At 34.4% G+C, this 18020-nt stretch overlaps 1 protein-coding gene across 1 annotated transcript; it reads right to left on the bottom strand.

The window, feature by feature from the left end:
• Positions 1-2028: 2028 nt before the first annotated feature.
• LOC149544749 (nematode resistance protein-like HSPRO2) lies at positions 2029-16823 on the bottom strand. The gene is made up of 3 exons (XM_089796005.1): positions 16215-16823; positions 3654-3764; positions 2029-3411 (listed from the first exon to the last, which is right to left on the bottom strand). The coding sequence occupies exons 1-3, from the start codon at positions 16821-16823 to the stop codon at positions 2029-2031; spliced, it is 2103 nt and encodes a 700-aa protein (XP_089652131.1).
• Positions 16824-18020: the final 1197 nt, after the last annotated feature.

Genomic DNA, 18020 nt, shown 5'->3' with positions numbered 1-18020 from the left:
AGGATAACCCATATCTAGTGGACATGTGTCTGGTTGTATGACTTATCATGATGCTAATTATGAGGCATTTTAGATGTATCTCAGAGGCCTTTATATGCAGGCACTCCTAGTGTACTTTTATAATGCATATTGAATGAATATATCGTCATTCTGATCATACTCTCTCTTTCTGGTCTATAGTTGTGCTTGTGTTTGAGTTCTTAGTTCCTGGATGAATTTTTCTCTTAGGCAAATTCTTACAAATTTAAAAGTTACATTGGACTAGTATGGGATACATTTAACCAAAGTATGTTACTATTATGCCAATTACCTGAGGGAACTATACACAACTACCAACATCAATGGCTTAGGCCCTAACAATACCCAAATCCCAAGGACTCACTCTACAAAATGCTATAATAAAATATTGAAAAAAAGAGCACCATGGATTGACATTTACATCAATTTCAATAGTCAAATCAATTGAAGGCCTTCATATTCAACCACCATTCTCTTTCAAAAGATATTGTTAATTGCAAAACAATTCTTACACAACATCGAGAAAAGAAGAAGCATATCTTTAGCTATTGTTGCATCTCCAATTAGGTGCACTATGCACAACATGAAAACAAATACGTTGAAAGGCAACAACTCAAACTTATATGCCTTTTTATAAAAAGATTATATAAAACAAATACTCACAAAATTGTTGCAAATAAATTTACTTTCATATTTTTATAACTAATAATCCATTTACAATGCAAGTGCACAACATTTTAGATTTTGAACATAAAATATTAGGAAAAAAAAAAACATTTCTTGGAAGAATTTTTTAACTAACTTAACAGATTACTAATGTTCTTTTGTAGATCACAATATACCACATCCACTAGACAATACAAGATTTCTTATATGATCTTGTTTCCTGCAAATCACAGTTTTCAACAATACAAACTACAAGACTGGACTAGATTTAGACAACTTATTGTTATGTTATAGCTTGTTGGTTAACAAGAGTATTTATGATCTTGTTTGAGAAATAATATATTTATATTTTAATAAATAATATATTTTCTTCAAAAAATAATTTAATTGTTCTATTTCTAATAGTTTCTTACTTTTAATAAATTTTACTATGTAAACTCAACATGTATAAATAGCAACATAATACCTTGCATTCAATTAAACAAAAAATTAAAACCAACTAATCATTGCATGTACATAAACATAGAGCTACTAGCTATTTAGTCTAAGAAATAATTATGTAATGGTATACTAATCTTATTGATCTTTTCAAAATAAAATAAAAACATTTTTCAACTTAGTTAATACATAATAAAAAATTATTTTAAATTAGTATCACCAATTATATCCATCAATTTTTATTGATACCTTTAAAATTAAAAACAATGTTTCTTATTATCTTTAAAATAAAATAAAATTTATTATTAAGAATTATACAATGACATCATCAGTCGTAATCACCAACCTTTTTCATATAGAATAATTTCTGAATCTCTCACCTTTCTCAACAACATTCCTTGAATATTTCTATTTTTAAAAATTCATTTAAAGAAGTTGGATATTTCTATTTTCAAAAAATCATTTAAAAGCACACTTATTAAGAATGGATTGCATAGAACAGAGCGACGGTTTTATAATCGTCTCGTTTCTATTAAGTCTCTCGTTGCTAGTGGCCGGCTCGTCCCAATTTTACCCATCTCTACAGTTTTGCTGGTCGCTTAGTGATGAATGTGAATGTCTAATATGAAATAATAGGAAAATCCATATATTTGCTCACAACGATTTATAATAGCTAAAGTCGGAAAGTTTTTACATAAGTGGTTTTTTTTCAATCCACAAATATAATCGGACCCAAAAGTTCTGCGTCGAGTTTTCTTTGATCTTCAAATATAATCACATCCAAAATTTCACATCGATTTTTCTTTGATGTTGGAATATAATAACCACATTCAAAATTCTGCACAGATTTTTCTTTTACCTTCGAGCGGAGTATGCATAGATTTTCTGTGAAGAAGAAGTTATCTTTCAGAGCAGGTTTGTCGGATTGTTGAGCCAGTGGTCACTTAGCAATGTCTTGGCAGCATCCACACTCGGAAAATAAGGAGGCTCAGAATATATCTGAGTGAGAGGATCAGATGATGTTCCAATCATCTCGAACTGAGACTGGGGATAAGCAGTATGAGTTAGAGCATCTGAAGCACCTGTGTATGCTGCAAATCCATTCATTAATTCAGCCCTGCCCATGACAACAACCACAAGCTGCTGATAAGAGAAGAAGAAACTTCTCGCTGCAGCTTCAATTGCCTGAAAGGCCATCAGCAAATGAGCTTTTCCATGATGATGATGAGGAGGAGTTTGAGCTCTTGTATACGAATGAAACAAGTGCATGACTGATTGTTGAAACCTAGCTGGATCAGCCTCAACACCCACAACTTTTGGCACAAGGTTTGTTAGAGCCTTGCATGCATCCCTAAGGCCTCTCAGAGCAGCGGAGTTGAGGCAGTATGCACCACCAGTGGTGACACTAGTGATCCCACCCCTCTTTGCAGCGTTCAAGAGCCTCAAAAAGTCCTCTGGATCCACAAGCAGGAACAGACTCTGAATGTCAGCGAGCAATTTCCAAATCCTTTGAATGGTCCAGCAGGCTCTGGATGCTCCTACAGAGTCTCCATGCTCTATCCTTCGATGTACTCTCTTCAGCAGAACAGTGGCCACGCACAGCCATGCCTCGAAGATCTGATGGACGGTATAAACTGTGTGGTCCTCCTGATCTGCATTGTGGATCGATGGCGAAGATGATCGCTTCTTGAGGGAATAGAGGTAGCCTGGCTTGCAGATCTTGTCATACTCAATAACGGGCTTCCATTCTCGGTTTTCCTCCCCGAGGCCCAAGGTGAAATGAACTCTGTGCATGTGAAACTCAATCGCCAACCGTATTCTCTTTACCATGGGCTGATAAGCGTCTCCCAGTCTATCCAGAGCAGGAAGCAGACTGTCAACGCTCTTCATGGTAACCATGGAAGTGGGCGCACCCCCTGCTCTCGCCCACACCTCCACGCCACGACTCCTTGGAACAACGCCATCTCTTTTACACCATTGGAAAACGGGTGCATCCTCATCACCCTCACAAATCACCGATATCAACTCCAGCTGAGAAGATGTTAGGGTTTCGAGGCTCCTCTCCCACTCTCCCTTGTCAGTGTAACTAGGCCTCGTAGAGTCACGGAGGATCGAGGAGATTAAGCTGAATGTCATCTCCAGAGACTGCAAGGCTGGCTTTACCAGCGTCTCGGAACGCCAATGAAGCCATTCCCTGGATTTCCAATTCGCAGAAAGCTCTGGGAGATTGATATATTCCTCATATGCTGCGCCGCCACCGCCTTCAAAACTCCCCATCTCCTCAACAAACTGACTTCCAAAACAAACCAGATATTACTGTAAGACTCTCAAAACAGTTTTTTTTTTTGGAAAATTATCTTAAAAACCTTGTCTAAAAGTAAACTGTTCGAAACCATAAACCTGGTAAAAAAACCCTAAATTCGATTCAACAACATAATGTAACAAAAATGTGCGATATAGTGTTCTCAATTTATGAAATTGGAATCTGGTTAAACCATGAGCAATGCTTCGATTTTAATGCCGAAAGTAACCTGGATAAGGCAAGTAGACAAGCCATAAACTAGCGTGATGGGAAAACGCCGATAGAATAATACAAAGGAATAAATATTTGCACATTGCACATATCGGTATACTAAACATTCCTTCAATCAACCCAGACAATAAATCATTAAAAAGCAAGAGAAGTTTGTATTGAAAATAAAAAATAATTGATACAATCTAAATCTTCAGATTTGAGAATACATACTATAGCTGCTATTTCTGGTTCAAGCCTCCTTGTTTGGTGTACAATGTTCCTTCTTTCAGCTTTACAACCTCCTCACAATTGAAAATGGGCTAAATGGAGCTGCAAATTATTTCAGAAGTTCAGAAACTACTCGCAACATCAACAAAGTCTTCTCTAAGACTTTGCCTCATGCACAGCTATATATTCTCACCAGTCTGGTCTCTTGACTCATGATGAAATGAACAAAGTGTGCCCTCTATTTAAGCAGTTCTAATCGGGTCAGTCAACAACCTTTATTTATTTCAAATACATTTTCCAGCTCAGCCAAAAAGCATCAAGCACAAATATAGGATACCCTAAGGACAGTGGCAAAAGAATAAGCTAACCAAAACACACATGAAGATATCCAAAATAAGATATTATTTTGCATTAAATAATTTATCTTTTTACATTAAATACAACACTCACTTGGTCTTATAATTGATCACCAGATGAACTTCAACTGACCTCAACAGCAAATCTAAATAGGAAAGTCAACAAATTGTATTTATTTAAAATGCATGTTCCAGCTTAGACAAAAAAGCATGCGTGCCAAAATAGGATACTCAAAAAATAACTGTTAAAATAATGAGCTGGCCAATAAAAACATGAAAATATATAAAATAAAAGTATTACTTTTACTTTAAATAATTTACCTTTCACATTAATTATGTAATACACTTGCCTGTTTTAAGACCAATCACAATATTCCAGCAATTAATATACTTTGGAAGCAATAATATTTTACAAATACACTTGCGCTATTTTTTTAAATAATGGTCCTTTAAGATTAATGGTATTAAATCTAAAACAAGATATTATTTTGTATTTAATAATTTACATTTTTATATTAATTACAACACTCATCTGCTCTTATGATTGATGACCAGATGAACTCTAAGTGACCTCAAGAGCAAATCTAGATAGAAAAGTCAACAAATTATATTTATTTAAAATGTATGTTATACAACTCAAACAAAAAAGCATTCAGGCCAAAGTAGGATACACAAAAAATAACTGTCAAAATAATGACTGGCCTAAAAAACACATGAAAATATCTAAAATAAAAATATTATTTTTATTTTAAATTATTTACATTTGACATTAATTATGTAACACAGTTGCCTATTTTGAAACCAATCACAATATTTCAATTTTATATATATATATATATATATATATATATATATATATATATATATACATATGTGTATATATATATACACATATGTATACACACACACACACACACACACACACACACACATGGAGGGTTCAAACATGCAAGGACACCCAGTAAGGTACAAAGCCTGCAAGCTACCAACCAACAAAGGCCACCACATAGACATTTTATAAATACACTTGTGCTATTTTTTTTTTATCATCTTTTAACATCAACATTATTAAATCTAGAAAAGATTGGATTTCAAAAATCAGTTATGTGGATTAAAATAATATTTATGTACATGTTTGGTGTACAATTCTTTGATCAATATTCATCATTCTATCCTTACAATTTCTTGGCAATTGAAAAAGAGCGGAAACAAGTTTTAAATAATTTTAGAACATTAAAGCTACTCATAATAGACCAATAACATCTTCTTTAAGACTTTTCTCATATATCAATTGTCATGAACAACTAAAATATTCCCATAAGTTGGGTTTTATGATTGATGATCACACACACACACACACGTGTGTGTGTGTGTGTGTGTGTGTGTGTGTGTGTACACATACATATACATAAAGAGAATCTTCTCTAATCACCTATTGAGGGAAATATAAAGAGATACATGTTTAAAAGTAAAAGAAAATAATAGCTACATAGGCACCTCTTCTCCCCTTGAAGAAAATCACAGAGCAAGCACTACTACATTTGGGCCCAAACACCAAAAATTACAATGCTGTCACTAATTGCCATCGTAATTTGACCCCAAAATTGTAGTTTTGCAATGGGCATAGAGATCAGAAGGGCACAACACAACAAAAAAATTGTAGAGCAAGGGCATAGAGATCACAAGGGCGTGACAATAAAATGCAGAGATCATAATGAAATGTAGAGATGACAATAGAATCCATGCTATACATGTTATATATATTTAAAATGCATGGTATACAACTTAGACAAAGAAACATTCGCAGCAAAATAGGATAGTCAAAATATAACTATCAAAATAATGAGCTGGCCGAAAAAATACATGAAAATATCTAAAGTAAAAATACTATTTAAAATGATAATAATTTACCTTTGACACTAATTATGTAACACATTTGCCTATTTTGAGACCAATCACAATATTCCAACTCTCTATGTGTGTGTGTGTGTGGAAGGTTCAACCCTACAAGGCAACCCAGCGAGGTACGAAGCCCATGAGCTACCAACCAACAAAGACCACCACATAGAACTTTTATAAATACACTTGTGCTATTTTTTTTAAAAATTATCCTTTAATATCAGTGGTATTAAATCTTGGAAAGATTGGATTTCAAAACCCAATTATATGAATTAAAATAATGTGTATGTACATGTTTGGTGTACAATTCTTTGATCAATATTCATCATTCTACTATTACAATTTGATGGCAATTGAAAATGAGAAAAAATAAGTTTTAAATAATTTTAGAACATTAAAGCTACTCATAACATCAACAACATCTTCTTTAAGACGTTGCTCATATACTAATTGTCATGGCTAACTAAAATATTCTCATAAGTTGGGTTTTATGATTGATGATCAAATGAAGCTCAAGTGACATCTATGTAGATACATTCAAGAGCAGTTTCAATTGGGTCAATAAACATCTTGCAGTTATTTAAAATAATTTCTTTGTGGTGTAGAGAGGGGTGGGTTATTTTTTCATTTTTCCCCTCCTCGACAAGAGTTCAAAGTCAAGATTAACTATTATGTGTTGTAATTAATTATTATTGTTTATTAAGATAACATAGTCTCAAACCCAAGACTTCCCAAATAAGAGTCTCACAATTCACCACTGTGTTGTAGGTTCTTGCCTAGGGGTGGCTTAGTTTTGGTCTATATGAAAAAAGATGTTTTAAATACACAAAATATGTTGACTTGCTTCATAAGAGTTTCTATAGACAGAGACCACTTGAAGTTCATTTCATCATGAAGGATAAGAGCATATTTATGAGAATATGTGAGCTAAGCATCAAATTTCATGACTATATTGATTGTACCATTTTGAACTTTCAAATAATATGTGGTACGCTGAAATATTATAGACTGCCTGAATTGATAAATTATTTTTAATAAAATCATAAATGATGTTTAAATTGATTAATAAACTAATAAATTTTGTTCTAGAAATATTTAATAATACAATTACTTATAACATGTATCGTAAATTATATTATTTTATAATATATATGTATATTTTAATTATTATTATTATTATTATTTTTATCAGTAAATGGCTAAGGTCTTGATCTATATTATTAATTTAAAAGAAATTACAGAAAATATCTCCATTCAAACGGGCACTGGTAGGAAAGAACGGAGAAGAAAACCTCCAGTCTTGCCCAGGACAAAATGTCCTATGTTATTACAACTTTAAAAGGGGCATACCCCAGTGAAATTGTTTACCTAATTATTACATATAATCTGGGGGATACCCCTGATAATTTACAACTTAAGAAATCCATAGTCTCTTCCGAGTGATGCTAGGATAGCGAACAAGGGATAGATTATAATGTCTCAATTTTCTTCCTACATCCAACCATTTTTTATGCTAGATACTCGAACAAAGGGTTAGTAGCTTATGAGAAAAAGAGAAAAACACATAGATACCCATCAAGATAAAGAGCTAATCATAAACACTAACTAAAAAAGTTTAAAGAAGGAAAGAAGAGAGACAAAAAGGACAACGAACTAATCTACTAGAAAGGGAATAGCGGGTAACTCTACTAGATGACCACTATGTAATAATCTGATTGTATTCATAATCACCAACAATATGAGACAAAATACCATATCATAAATAAAGATTAAAAAAGGAGTCCCGAGCCATGGTAGCATTTCTAAAAATCATTACTTAACTCACAATAAAAATCCTAACTTAACCAGATGAGCCTCTTCTATGAGATCGCCCAGCTATAGCTGTTAGAGGAGGTTTACTTAAAAGATTTATAGATTTAAAGAACCCATAACAAGAGGCTACATGCCTACCAATCATTAATGGAGATAGAACCAGTGGCCAAAAGGAGGAAAATGGGGGCTATCAAATAGAATAGTCGAGCAAATCCGACCGTCTTTATAAAATTAGTCTTAATTTGGGAAACAGAGTCTAATCCACATTGAAGATTTACTACTAAATTTTGAATTACATAGAATCCCAAGCAATGATACTACACCCAGAATGCAAAAACTCGAAGAATTCCTAAGGATGGAAGTCGATAAGCAGTTTTGAGAAAGCTAGATGATTACCAAGTACCAAATCTATATAATTTCTAAATTGAAATCACCATCTGATTCATGATATCCTTATGAGAATTACCACAAACTATAGCTTAATCTAAAGCTAATATTAATCATTTATTAGAGCTCGGAGTGTTTAATTTCTATGACTTTCATGAGATTTATTCGTACCTTAGAAATTTCACATGCACAGCTGAGAAAGCTATTAACTAAATTAAAACAGAGTACATTGAGCCTCACACTACCCTGTATTAACTTGAATCACAAGCCTAATCTGAAGTAAGGAATTAAATCCATCTCAATTTCGATAGGATCCTAAAAGCATTCAAGATTTAATAAATACACAAAACCTCATCCAAATATCCTCATATAATATATTTTATAATGTATTATCACACCAATTTATAGTAGAGAACTTATCACCAATTTACAGACCCACATTTATGTGTATCACCTCGATTTACAAACCAAACATTTCTGCTAAAAAATGAAGGACCAACATCTTAGCTAAATTAAGCGTAACAACAAAATTGCTACCATACTACACGCTAAAGATCTATAGGGCTAAATCTAACTAGAAAAGCTAGTATCTAACTAATCAGGCCCTTTCCTTCCTTCCAAAAAACATTAATCACATCTGCCATGTCATTTGGATGCTCCACTTGGTAATTGGGAGGAAATACGTAGTCATGCTTCACCCTGCTTGACTTCTCTGCATTTGGGGTACTAAATACTAGATCATCCATTTTCTTGAAAGACACCCTCGGCTTGATATAGGCATTGAAGCGGTGAAGATAGTTGAGGAGCCATTCTTTGTTATCTTCTATAATAATCCCTCGCTAGCAAAGGAGAAAATGTAGACTGGCCTCCATTTTGGGCCATTCTCTATAGAAGGCTAGGTTATCCCGGATGGTCAGGGACTGACAGAGAGGAGCAGTGATTAAGTCTGGATGCCCTAAAGGAAGACTCATATAGCTTTCCAGGAGGGGAATCCTCCATTTTTCGTCGATGCTAAACATGGCTTCTTCCAGACCCTTTCTCCATGACAGGACAAATAGATCACGATAGAGCATGACGATGTTGTTCGCCTCTACTTTAGCCCTTACTAGACATCCGATAAAGGACCCGATGATGTCACTAATTGTCCTCTAGGTATATTGGTAATCAAACACCCCCTCACCTAGAGCTCTGTAGATAGAAAAATGTGTCATGTCGTCCACCAGATATAAAATACGGTTCCACCTTTCTAGTTTCACCGACCCACAAAACGCCATAGTTCAACTTTCATAGGCATGGAATAGATAAATGTTGGATTCCATGTTTAAACCAAGAAATTGGGGATGGATATCTCAAACGACCTCTCTTATAGATATCGAGGGGAAACTTCTAGACTCAAACACGAGAGATATAATCTCAATATAAACCTAAGTGAAATTTCCAAAGCTGGCCTATGCTAAGTACTTAAGGCGCATAATATCACGTAAGAGGGAAATAATTAATCGAGATTGCAATCTTCCTACAAATGGTGGTTTATGAAATAATGATGAGAAAGGTACCTAAAACCTACAGACTATATACTTCACACACTTGGGATACCTCAGAAAGATATACCGAGAGATTATAATTAAAGGACGTAGATGACATAACTTCTTTTTTAGTGATGTCACTAAATAAGAAGAAAACTACGTCCTAATGGACAAAATAATTAAACTATAAAAACTAAAAGGCTATACTCAAGTTAGTCAAATATTAGAGCGAGTTAGAGTATTTTTATTAATGAGGAGAGAGTTGACTCTGTCTGCTCCTAAATTTGCTAGTTGATCCGCTAGTGAATCACCTTCCCTATATATATGATAGATCCTATACTCTTCTAGCTTATCCAATAGGGAGAGAATTTCTTCTAAATGTGAATTTAGGACCCAGTTGGGGGTGGATCTTTTTCTAACAGTGTTTAAAATAATTTGAGAGTTGCCTTCAATGATAACTTTGGATTTTTGAGCTTAAGGCATAACTGAATCTCTTGATGAAGAGCCTCCAGTTCTGCTATGTTATTTGAAGTAGGTTGGATAGACATTGCTTTTTTAGCTATCCAAGATCCTACCTCATTGTTTATAATACAAGCAATACTAGCTATACCCAGGTTACCGCACGCGGCTCCATTGAAATTTAGTTTGACCCATCCAATTGGCGGTGGCTCCCATTTGCAGATTTTCCTAGCCGCTATACTTTTCTTCATATAGATAAGAGGAGGGTTAATCAGGTTAGACCAGCGCTTCTTCATAAGGCCATCCCAATTTGAAAAAGAACCTTCTTCTAACCTTGATTTACTTAAGTGAGAGTTGACCAATTCTATAATACTAGATTCGATTTTGACCATGAGCTCTACAGGTTCGAGTTCCAAGCTATAAAAAATACGTCGATTCCTTTCTTTCCAAATTTCCCAAGTAATGATAGAAGGGGAGATGTTCCACAGCTTACTATAAACACCCTTTACTATTTTTGTAGGTCAGCCAAAGATCAACTCAGCCAATGATTTTGGAAAAGGTGTAGACCAGCCCAACATCCACCTGAGCCATTCCCAACAACTTTGAGAGTAGGAATAGTTAAACAAAAGATGATCAGCATTTTCAATACTGCAATGGCAAAGGGTACACCTGGAGGGACCCTGAAAGCCAAGTATGTATAGTCTATCCATAGTTAGGGTCCTCTTTTGAATAGCTAGCCAAAGAAAGAAGCCAACTTTTGGGAGACAAGAGGAATCCCAACATAGTTTTGATGGGATATTCACAAACTCTGTTTGCTGAGCTTTGATAATAGCCCTATAGCCATTGCTAACCGAATATCGCCCATCATTGGAAGCGGCCCAAATTAGGGTATCCTCTCTGTTAGTTTGTTTAATTTTTCTACCTTCCAATAGCTTATCAAAGCTTTCAGTTATCTCTTTTTCAAAACCTAGTCCTTTGAGTGATTTCCAAGACCATTTTGGTGAACCTTCTATATCTGACAGAATCTTGTAGTCTTTAACCTTATTGCCCCAAAGGGTTGTTAGTTTGTTTATGAGGGTCGGGTTATGAAAATTGAGAGAGAGAGGTGGATTACCATCCCAGGAATCCTCCCAAAATAGGGCTTCATCACCCGAGCCTACATCCCCAGTTAGAAATTTACAAATCAGACTACGACATTTAATCATGAAGTTCCAACATTTTGATCCTTTGGGAGGAGAAATAATTCTAAAAATTGAAAGCTGATCCTCTGCGATGAGATATTTACTATAGAGTATCTTTGCCCATTTACAGTTATATTCATTGTAGAGATGCCAAATAAGTTTCACTCCTAAGGCTTCATTTTTCCATTGAAGGTCTTGACCCCTAATCCCCCTAATTCTTTAGGTTTACAGATATGCTTCCACTTGATGAGAGCCCACTTGTTATCTCCATCCCTATTGTTCCACAGAAAATTGCTCATCTTAGTTTCAAATTTCTTAAGATTCTGCTTAGAAAGAGGGAGGCAAGAAAGTAGGTAGGTAGGAATGGCTGATAGTACTGCACTAATCTTAGTACATTTGCCTGCTTTAGTTAGCCATCTGTCCTTCCACGAACCTAACTTGGAATCTAATTTCCCAAGAATGCCATCCCAAACCTTACCCGACTTAGTACCCTTCTCTAAGGCTATACCAAGATATTTGCAGGGGAAGGTTCCTTTCTTAAAACCCATGAACCTACAAATTTGTTCCTCAATTTCTATCTTGGTATTTATAAAGAAAATTTTGGATTTGAGATTGTTGACCTTCTATCCTGAGGCTTCCATATATAGGTTAATAATGCTTTTAAGAGATTGAGCTTCTGCAATTGTACTTTTCCCAGGCAGAATAGTGTCATCAACAAACTGTTGGTGAGTTATATTAGGTAAATTTTTGGAGATTGTGATGCTTGAGATCCGCTAATTGTTGTATGCATCCTAAACCGCTCTTCCAAATGCTTCCACCATGATAATGAACAGTGAGGGGGATAGAGGGTCCCCTTGTCTAATTCCTCTAGATATATCAAAAAAACCTTCTGGAGTTCCGTTGATGAGCACCAAAATTTTAGGGGTTGAAATAAATTTGAAGATTAGATTAATCCACTGGTGTGAGAACCCAAAAGCTTCTAATGTTTTACATAGGAACCTGGAGTCTACCATATCGTATGCTTTCTGAATATCTAGTTTCATGAGCATACACGCTTCCTTACTGAGCCTTGCAGAGTGAATAGTTTCTTGAATGGTGATGATACCATCTAGAATGGATCTACCCGGCATGAAACTAGTTTGTTCCTCTAAAATAATCTTAGGGAGGATCTTTTTGAGTCTGTTTACTATAATCTTGGAGAAAATTTTATAGACTATGTTGCATAAAGCAATTGGTCTATAATCTCCTGGAGAATCAGGATCAGACTTCTTAGGGATCAATGTAATGAAGGAGTAATTAATTTCACCAAGGAGAGAGCCCCCATTTCTAGATGCCTCAATTTCTTTCCAAAGGTCAATACTTATGATATCTCGGCATTTTTGGAAAAAGAATGTCTGGAATCCATCAAGACCCGAAGATTTATCTGGATTCATATTGAAAACCACACTCTTAACTTCTTCTAACGTTATAGGTTTGATCAGATTAATGTTATCCTGGCGATCCACAACTTTAGGAATGACTTTCAAAAGACTCGTTTGCGTTGAGTAATTTGAACCTTTATGATTATTTAATAAATTTTTGAAATGATTAACAAAGGTGTCCGTGATTTCTCCTAGTTTTTCGGTTGAGTTTCCTTGTTGATTTTTTACCCTTGTGATTCTGTTCTTTGCTCTATTATATATGGTGGAGTTATGAAAGAATTTAGTATTATGGTCACCTTCTGCCAACCAACTTTCTCTCAATTTCTGCCTCCAGAATATCTCTTCTTTAGATAGAATAACTTCTTCTTTGGCTAATAGCTCTTTTTCGAGGAGATAGCTCTTATTATCCATACCTTTGCTGATCACTTCTGAATTAAGATCTTTAAGTTGGTTTTAAATATCCAATTTTTCTCTAAAAATGTTGTTAAAATGTTCTTTATTCCACCTAAGGATATGATCCTTAAGCATTTTTAATTTGTCAACGAAGACAAACATTTTAGACCCTGCGAAGCACTCTTGGTTCCACCAAGATCTTACATTGCTGAGAAAAATTGGATCTAGGAACCACATTTTCTCACATTTGAATGGGTTTCTAGCCAGTTTAAGGGACTCTATGAATTCAAATTTGACCAGGAAATGATCTAATCCAGCTATGGGTAAAATTGAAGACTGAATGTCAAGATTGATGGAATCTAGCTCCCCTTTAATCATAAATCTATCGAGTTTCTCTGCTATGTAGGAAAAGTCTTTTCTTCTATTGTTCCATGTATAAGTTCTGTTATTGGTGGGAATGTCAATTAGATTATGAATGGCACACCACTCTTTAAATTTTTTAGATGCTTGCGATAGCATCTGAATGCCACCAAATTTTTCATTAAGGTTAAGGATGGTATTAAAGTCTCCTCCTAATAGAAAAAATTCATTATCATGACTATTCAAGAATTGACCTAATTCTTCCCAGATTAGTTTTTTATCAATATTATTAATCAGATCATACACATTAATGATAATGAAATTGAGGTTTGATTTTAAACTTTGAACCTTACCACTCATCCAATTATAAGAACTGTTAAGGGTACTGAAACTAACCTTTCTTGGGTCCCAGAGGATTCCCAATCCCCCTGATGCCCCTGAAGATTCCTGAAACATGGACTGCCATACTCCAAGCATCCTACTTAACTTATCTATTTCTATAGAGTTTAATTTAGATTCTTGAATTAGGACAATATCAGAGTTAAAAGAATTTAGGTTATTTTTTAATAACCTTTTTTGTTAGGCGCATTGAGACCCCTAGCATTCCAAGTAGTGATCTTCATACCTATTCGGGAAGGCACTTCCCCTTCCCATTGTGGAAGATTTGGTCAATCTTTTGTTATTCCTTGCTAAGACCCTCTGCTTCTCTGAGTATCTTTAGAGATTTCCTCCCTCTTTTTCCCTTTACTTTGTCGCAATTTGGAGATTTTGGTCCTTCTTGAGACATGTATATACCTAGCTGATCCAGGTTATCTTTCACTATCTTCACACTATCATTTTTTCCTATTTGAGAATATTCCTCATCCTTTAACTCAACTTCTAACAGAATCTATTTAGCTAGATCTGATTGATAAGAGAGTGCTGAAGCTATATCTTCACTTTGAATTTTTAATATATCTCTTCGAAGATCTTCACCTGAGTTGTTTTCCCCTCCTAATTGGATAACCCTCTTTATGAGTTCTTCCTTCTGGATCATTGAGGATTCCTCAATGTTGTCAGGACAAAATACTTGGGCTAGTTCCTCAGCAAGTTGTTCCAATTCTGAATTTTCTATCTCTAATGTCACTGGTTTGGCATTCGAAGGTTCTGAAAAATAGTCCTTGTTCAAAAATTCTTGAAATTCCTTGACTGGGGGTTTAGCTACTGATACACTGACTGTGTCTTCCTAGTGAAGACTATTGCCTAGAGTGAATGGAGAACTGCTGGTGGTTGCTAGAGTCTACCAAATTTTTTTTAATTTACTAGGGGACTCTATCTTATTGTCTATCTCCCAATGCAAATTTGATTGTGTAGAAGATGGATCCTTATATAGCTCTATATTGCCACTTATCTCGCATGTGGTGAATAACATTAAATTTTCAAGCTCCTCTAATTGACTTCCTTGATTACCTTTGGGGAGTCTATTTGTTGCAGGACTAGATTAGGATCTTTACTTTTTAAACATTCTGGGCCCTTCTCATGGCCAGAGTCTATAATCCTCTTTGGTCTATGGGATTGTCCTCTAACATTTCTTTCCTGATTTCAGAATGCTCTTGACCCCGAGAAGTCACTAATGATCTGTCTTTATTTTTCTTGCTCTTGTTTAACCTTCCTTTCTTCTTCTTTTTTCGGTTGTCCACAATGGTGCTCATTAGCCTGGGCCTGCTGAAAGAATTGACATTCTGATTGCTCTTGCTATCCTTTTCCTTAACAGCAGTCTCTTGGATGAATTCATCCTTGTTGCTGATTAAATTATTGTCCGAAGAAGGGAAGTTGTCGTCTATATATTTTAAACTCTTTACTCTGTCTTTGTGACACTTTGTCCTCTATTTTGCATTGTGATTTTCCTTGAAGGGAGACGAATCAAGCCAGTCTAATCCAACTCTTGTAAAGCATTCCTCATTTGTTTGATCTTCTTGGAGCATTTTTTATTTTCTTCTTCTAAGTAAAGGAAGGGTCTTACTGAGATTCGTTGTTACATCCATCATGTTGAAAGATTGACATCTCTCATCAACCAATTTGATGATATCCAAGATTTTCCCTTCATATTTAATAAACTCTAAATCGTATTTAGATCTCTTTGTGATATTTTTTAACTGTTTTGTCCTAGAGTCATTGACCTTGCCACTAATTAGAAGTTTCACATTATTACTAGTTTCATATGCTAAATCCACACCTATTAGATTTCCTATAGATCTGCCCATTTTTAAAAAAATATTGATATTCTTTAATTTTGGGGGTAATGAATAAACAACATACCATGAAGGCATTGTGAAATCTAGATTTTTTTCATTACAATTAGGGATCTAGTCAAAAAAATGAACCGCATGGCCTTTAAACATACATTCAGAGCTGTTAATAAAATCTTTCTTAATTAAATCATCATAACAGCGAAGGAAGAGCATATTATCAGAAAATTTAGAGATACATACCTGGGTGCCATAGTAATCATCAAGTCAGTCGATCAATCTATGTAAATCCAAAGTAGGGCCATTCCAATAGGCGAATAGTCCTACCTCTTGGCATTCCACCCATTGTTCTTCACTGATTTGATCACTGATGATGAGAACCATGTCGTCAAGGTCAGATGGGGGGTGAGGGATAGGAGAGGAAAACTTAGGGTTAGGATGGTGGTTATCCTTAGCTCTTCGGTGCGGCGGAATGTAAGGTGGAGACATGGCTGAAGAGGAGCTAGACGATAAAGGAGATTGCCAAGCTGTAATAAGAGGGAGGGGTGGATCCTCAATCCCTCGGCAAGGCAGGAAGCGATTTTCCCTGGCATATTTTGTGGAGTTGAACATTTTGATTTGCTTGTCTAAACTTGTAACAGAGAAGATTTTGTTCTGGATAAGGCATGATTTCCCTGTCGAGATCTCCTTCTTCTCCAATTTCCATTCTGCCAGAGGTGCATAGATGTTAGAAGTGGGGATTGTCTCTATAGTATGAGCGCCGAGGACTCCTACCTTGCTCTGGTCATGAGGGAAGCATGGAGCCGAGCCAGACCAAGCTATATTCTGCTGGCGGAGCCTTGAGTTTTTAATCGCTTTGTTTGAATGGAAGGGCTTAAGGTTTTTTGTCGGGATTCTACTATTTGCTATTTTCACTGTTCGCTTTTTGCTCGCCATCATTTTAGTTTTAATTTATCTCTTAATAGTTGATTAAATTGTTTTGATATTATTGTTTGAATTGGAAATTTATTTTAATTATTATATATGATTATATTTATTATTATTTTATATCCATATTAATATAGATGTTTAAAATAAAATGTCAAAATTAAAATTGTAGTGCACTAATTTAACATAGGTTTTTAATATAGGCAAGAGCATACAACACAATGGTAAATTGTGAACCTCTTATTGAAGAGGTCTTGGGTTGGAATCTACCCATGCTTAATAAAATAATAATTAATAATTAATCTTGGCTTATGGCCTCTTACCAATAAAAAATAAATAGGTTTTCAATATTACTTATTATTTATTTTTATAAGTAATGGATTATTTTAAAAAAAAAAATTAAAGTAATGGGTTGAAGTCTAGTCTTTTTATTATTATTTTAATTATTATATATTTTAAATTACTTATTAGTATGTATTAAACTTGATCAGACACAAACCCAAAATCTCCTAGATGAGAGGCTCATAATTTGTCTCAGGCACACTATTGTGACTCGTGATCAAATGAATTGAATGTGATCTCTATTTAAGAAAATATAATTAAGTCAGTCAAGTCTTTATTTATTTTGAATATGTTTTCCAACTTAGCCAAAAAGCATTAAATGCAAAAATACAATACCCTAAAAATAGGTGACAAAAAAAAAGCTAATCAAAGACACATGAAGATATCTAAAATAAAATATTATTTTGCATTACATAATTTACCATTTTACATTAATTATAACACTCGTTGGGCCTTATAATTGATGATCAAATGAGTTGCAAGTGATCCCAAGAGAAAATCTAAATAGGCAAGTTAACAAATTTTATTTATTTAAAATACATGTTTAAGCTGAGACAAAAAAAACATTCACAGAAAAATTGGATAGCAAAACAAAAACTGGCAAAATCATGAGTTGGCCAAAAAAAATTGAAAATATTTAAATTCAAAAACATTATTTTCTTTAAATAATTTATTTTAGACATTAATTAAAACACACTTGCTAGCTTTGAGACCAATGCTAATATTTCAACAATTAATAAATTTTTTAAGCAATGATTTTATTTTAAATGCACATGTGTGCTATATTTTTCCACAATGACCCTTTGATCACAATAAATCTATTTTTTTTTGGATTTGACAAATAAATGAATGATAAGAGTAAAA

The sequence above is a fragment of the Cupressus sempervirens genome, chromosome 8 (assembly GCF_028749045.1).
Source record: "Cupressus sempervirens isolate cs-2001-9-10 chromosome 8, ASM2874904v1, whole genome shotgun sequence".
Taxonomy (NCBI): Eukaryota; Viridiplantae; Streptophyta; class Pinopsida; order Cupressales; family Cupressaceae; genus Cupressus; species Cupressus sempervirens.
This window is presented reverse-complemented; position numbering and strand designations above follow the sequence as displayed.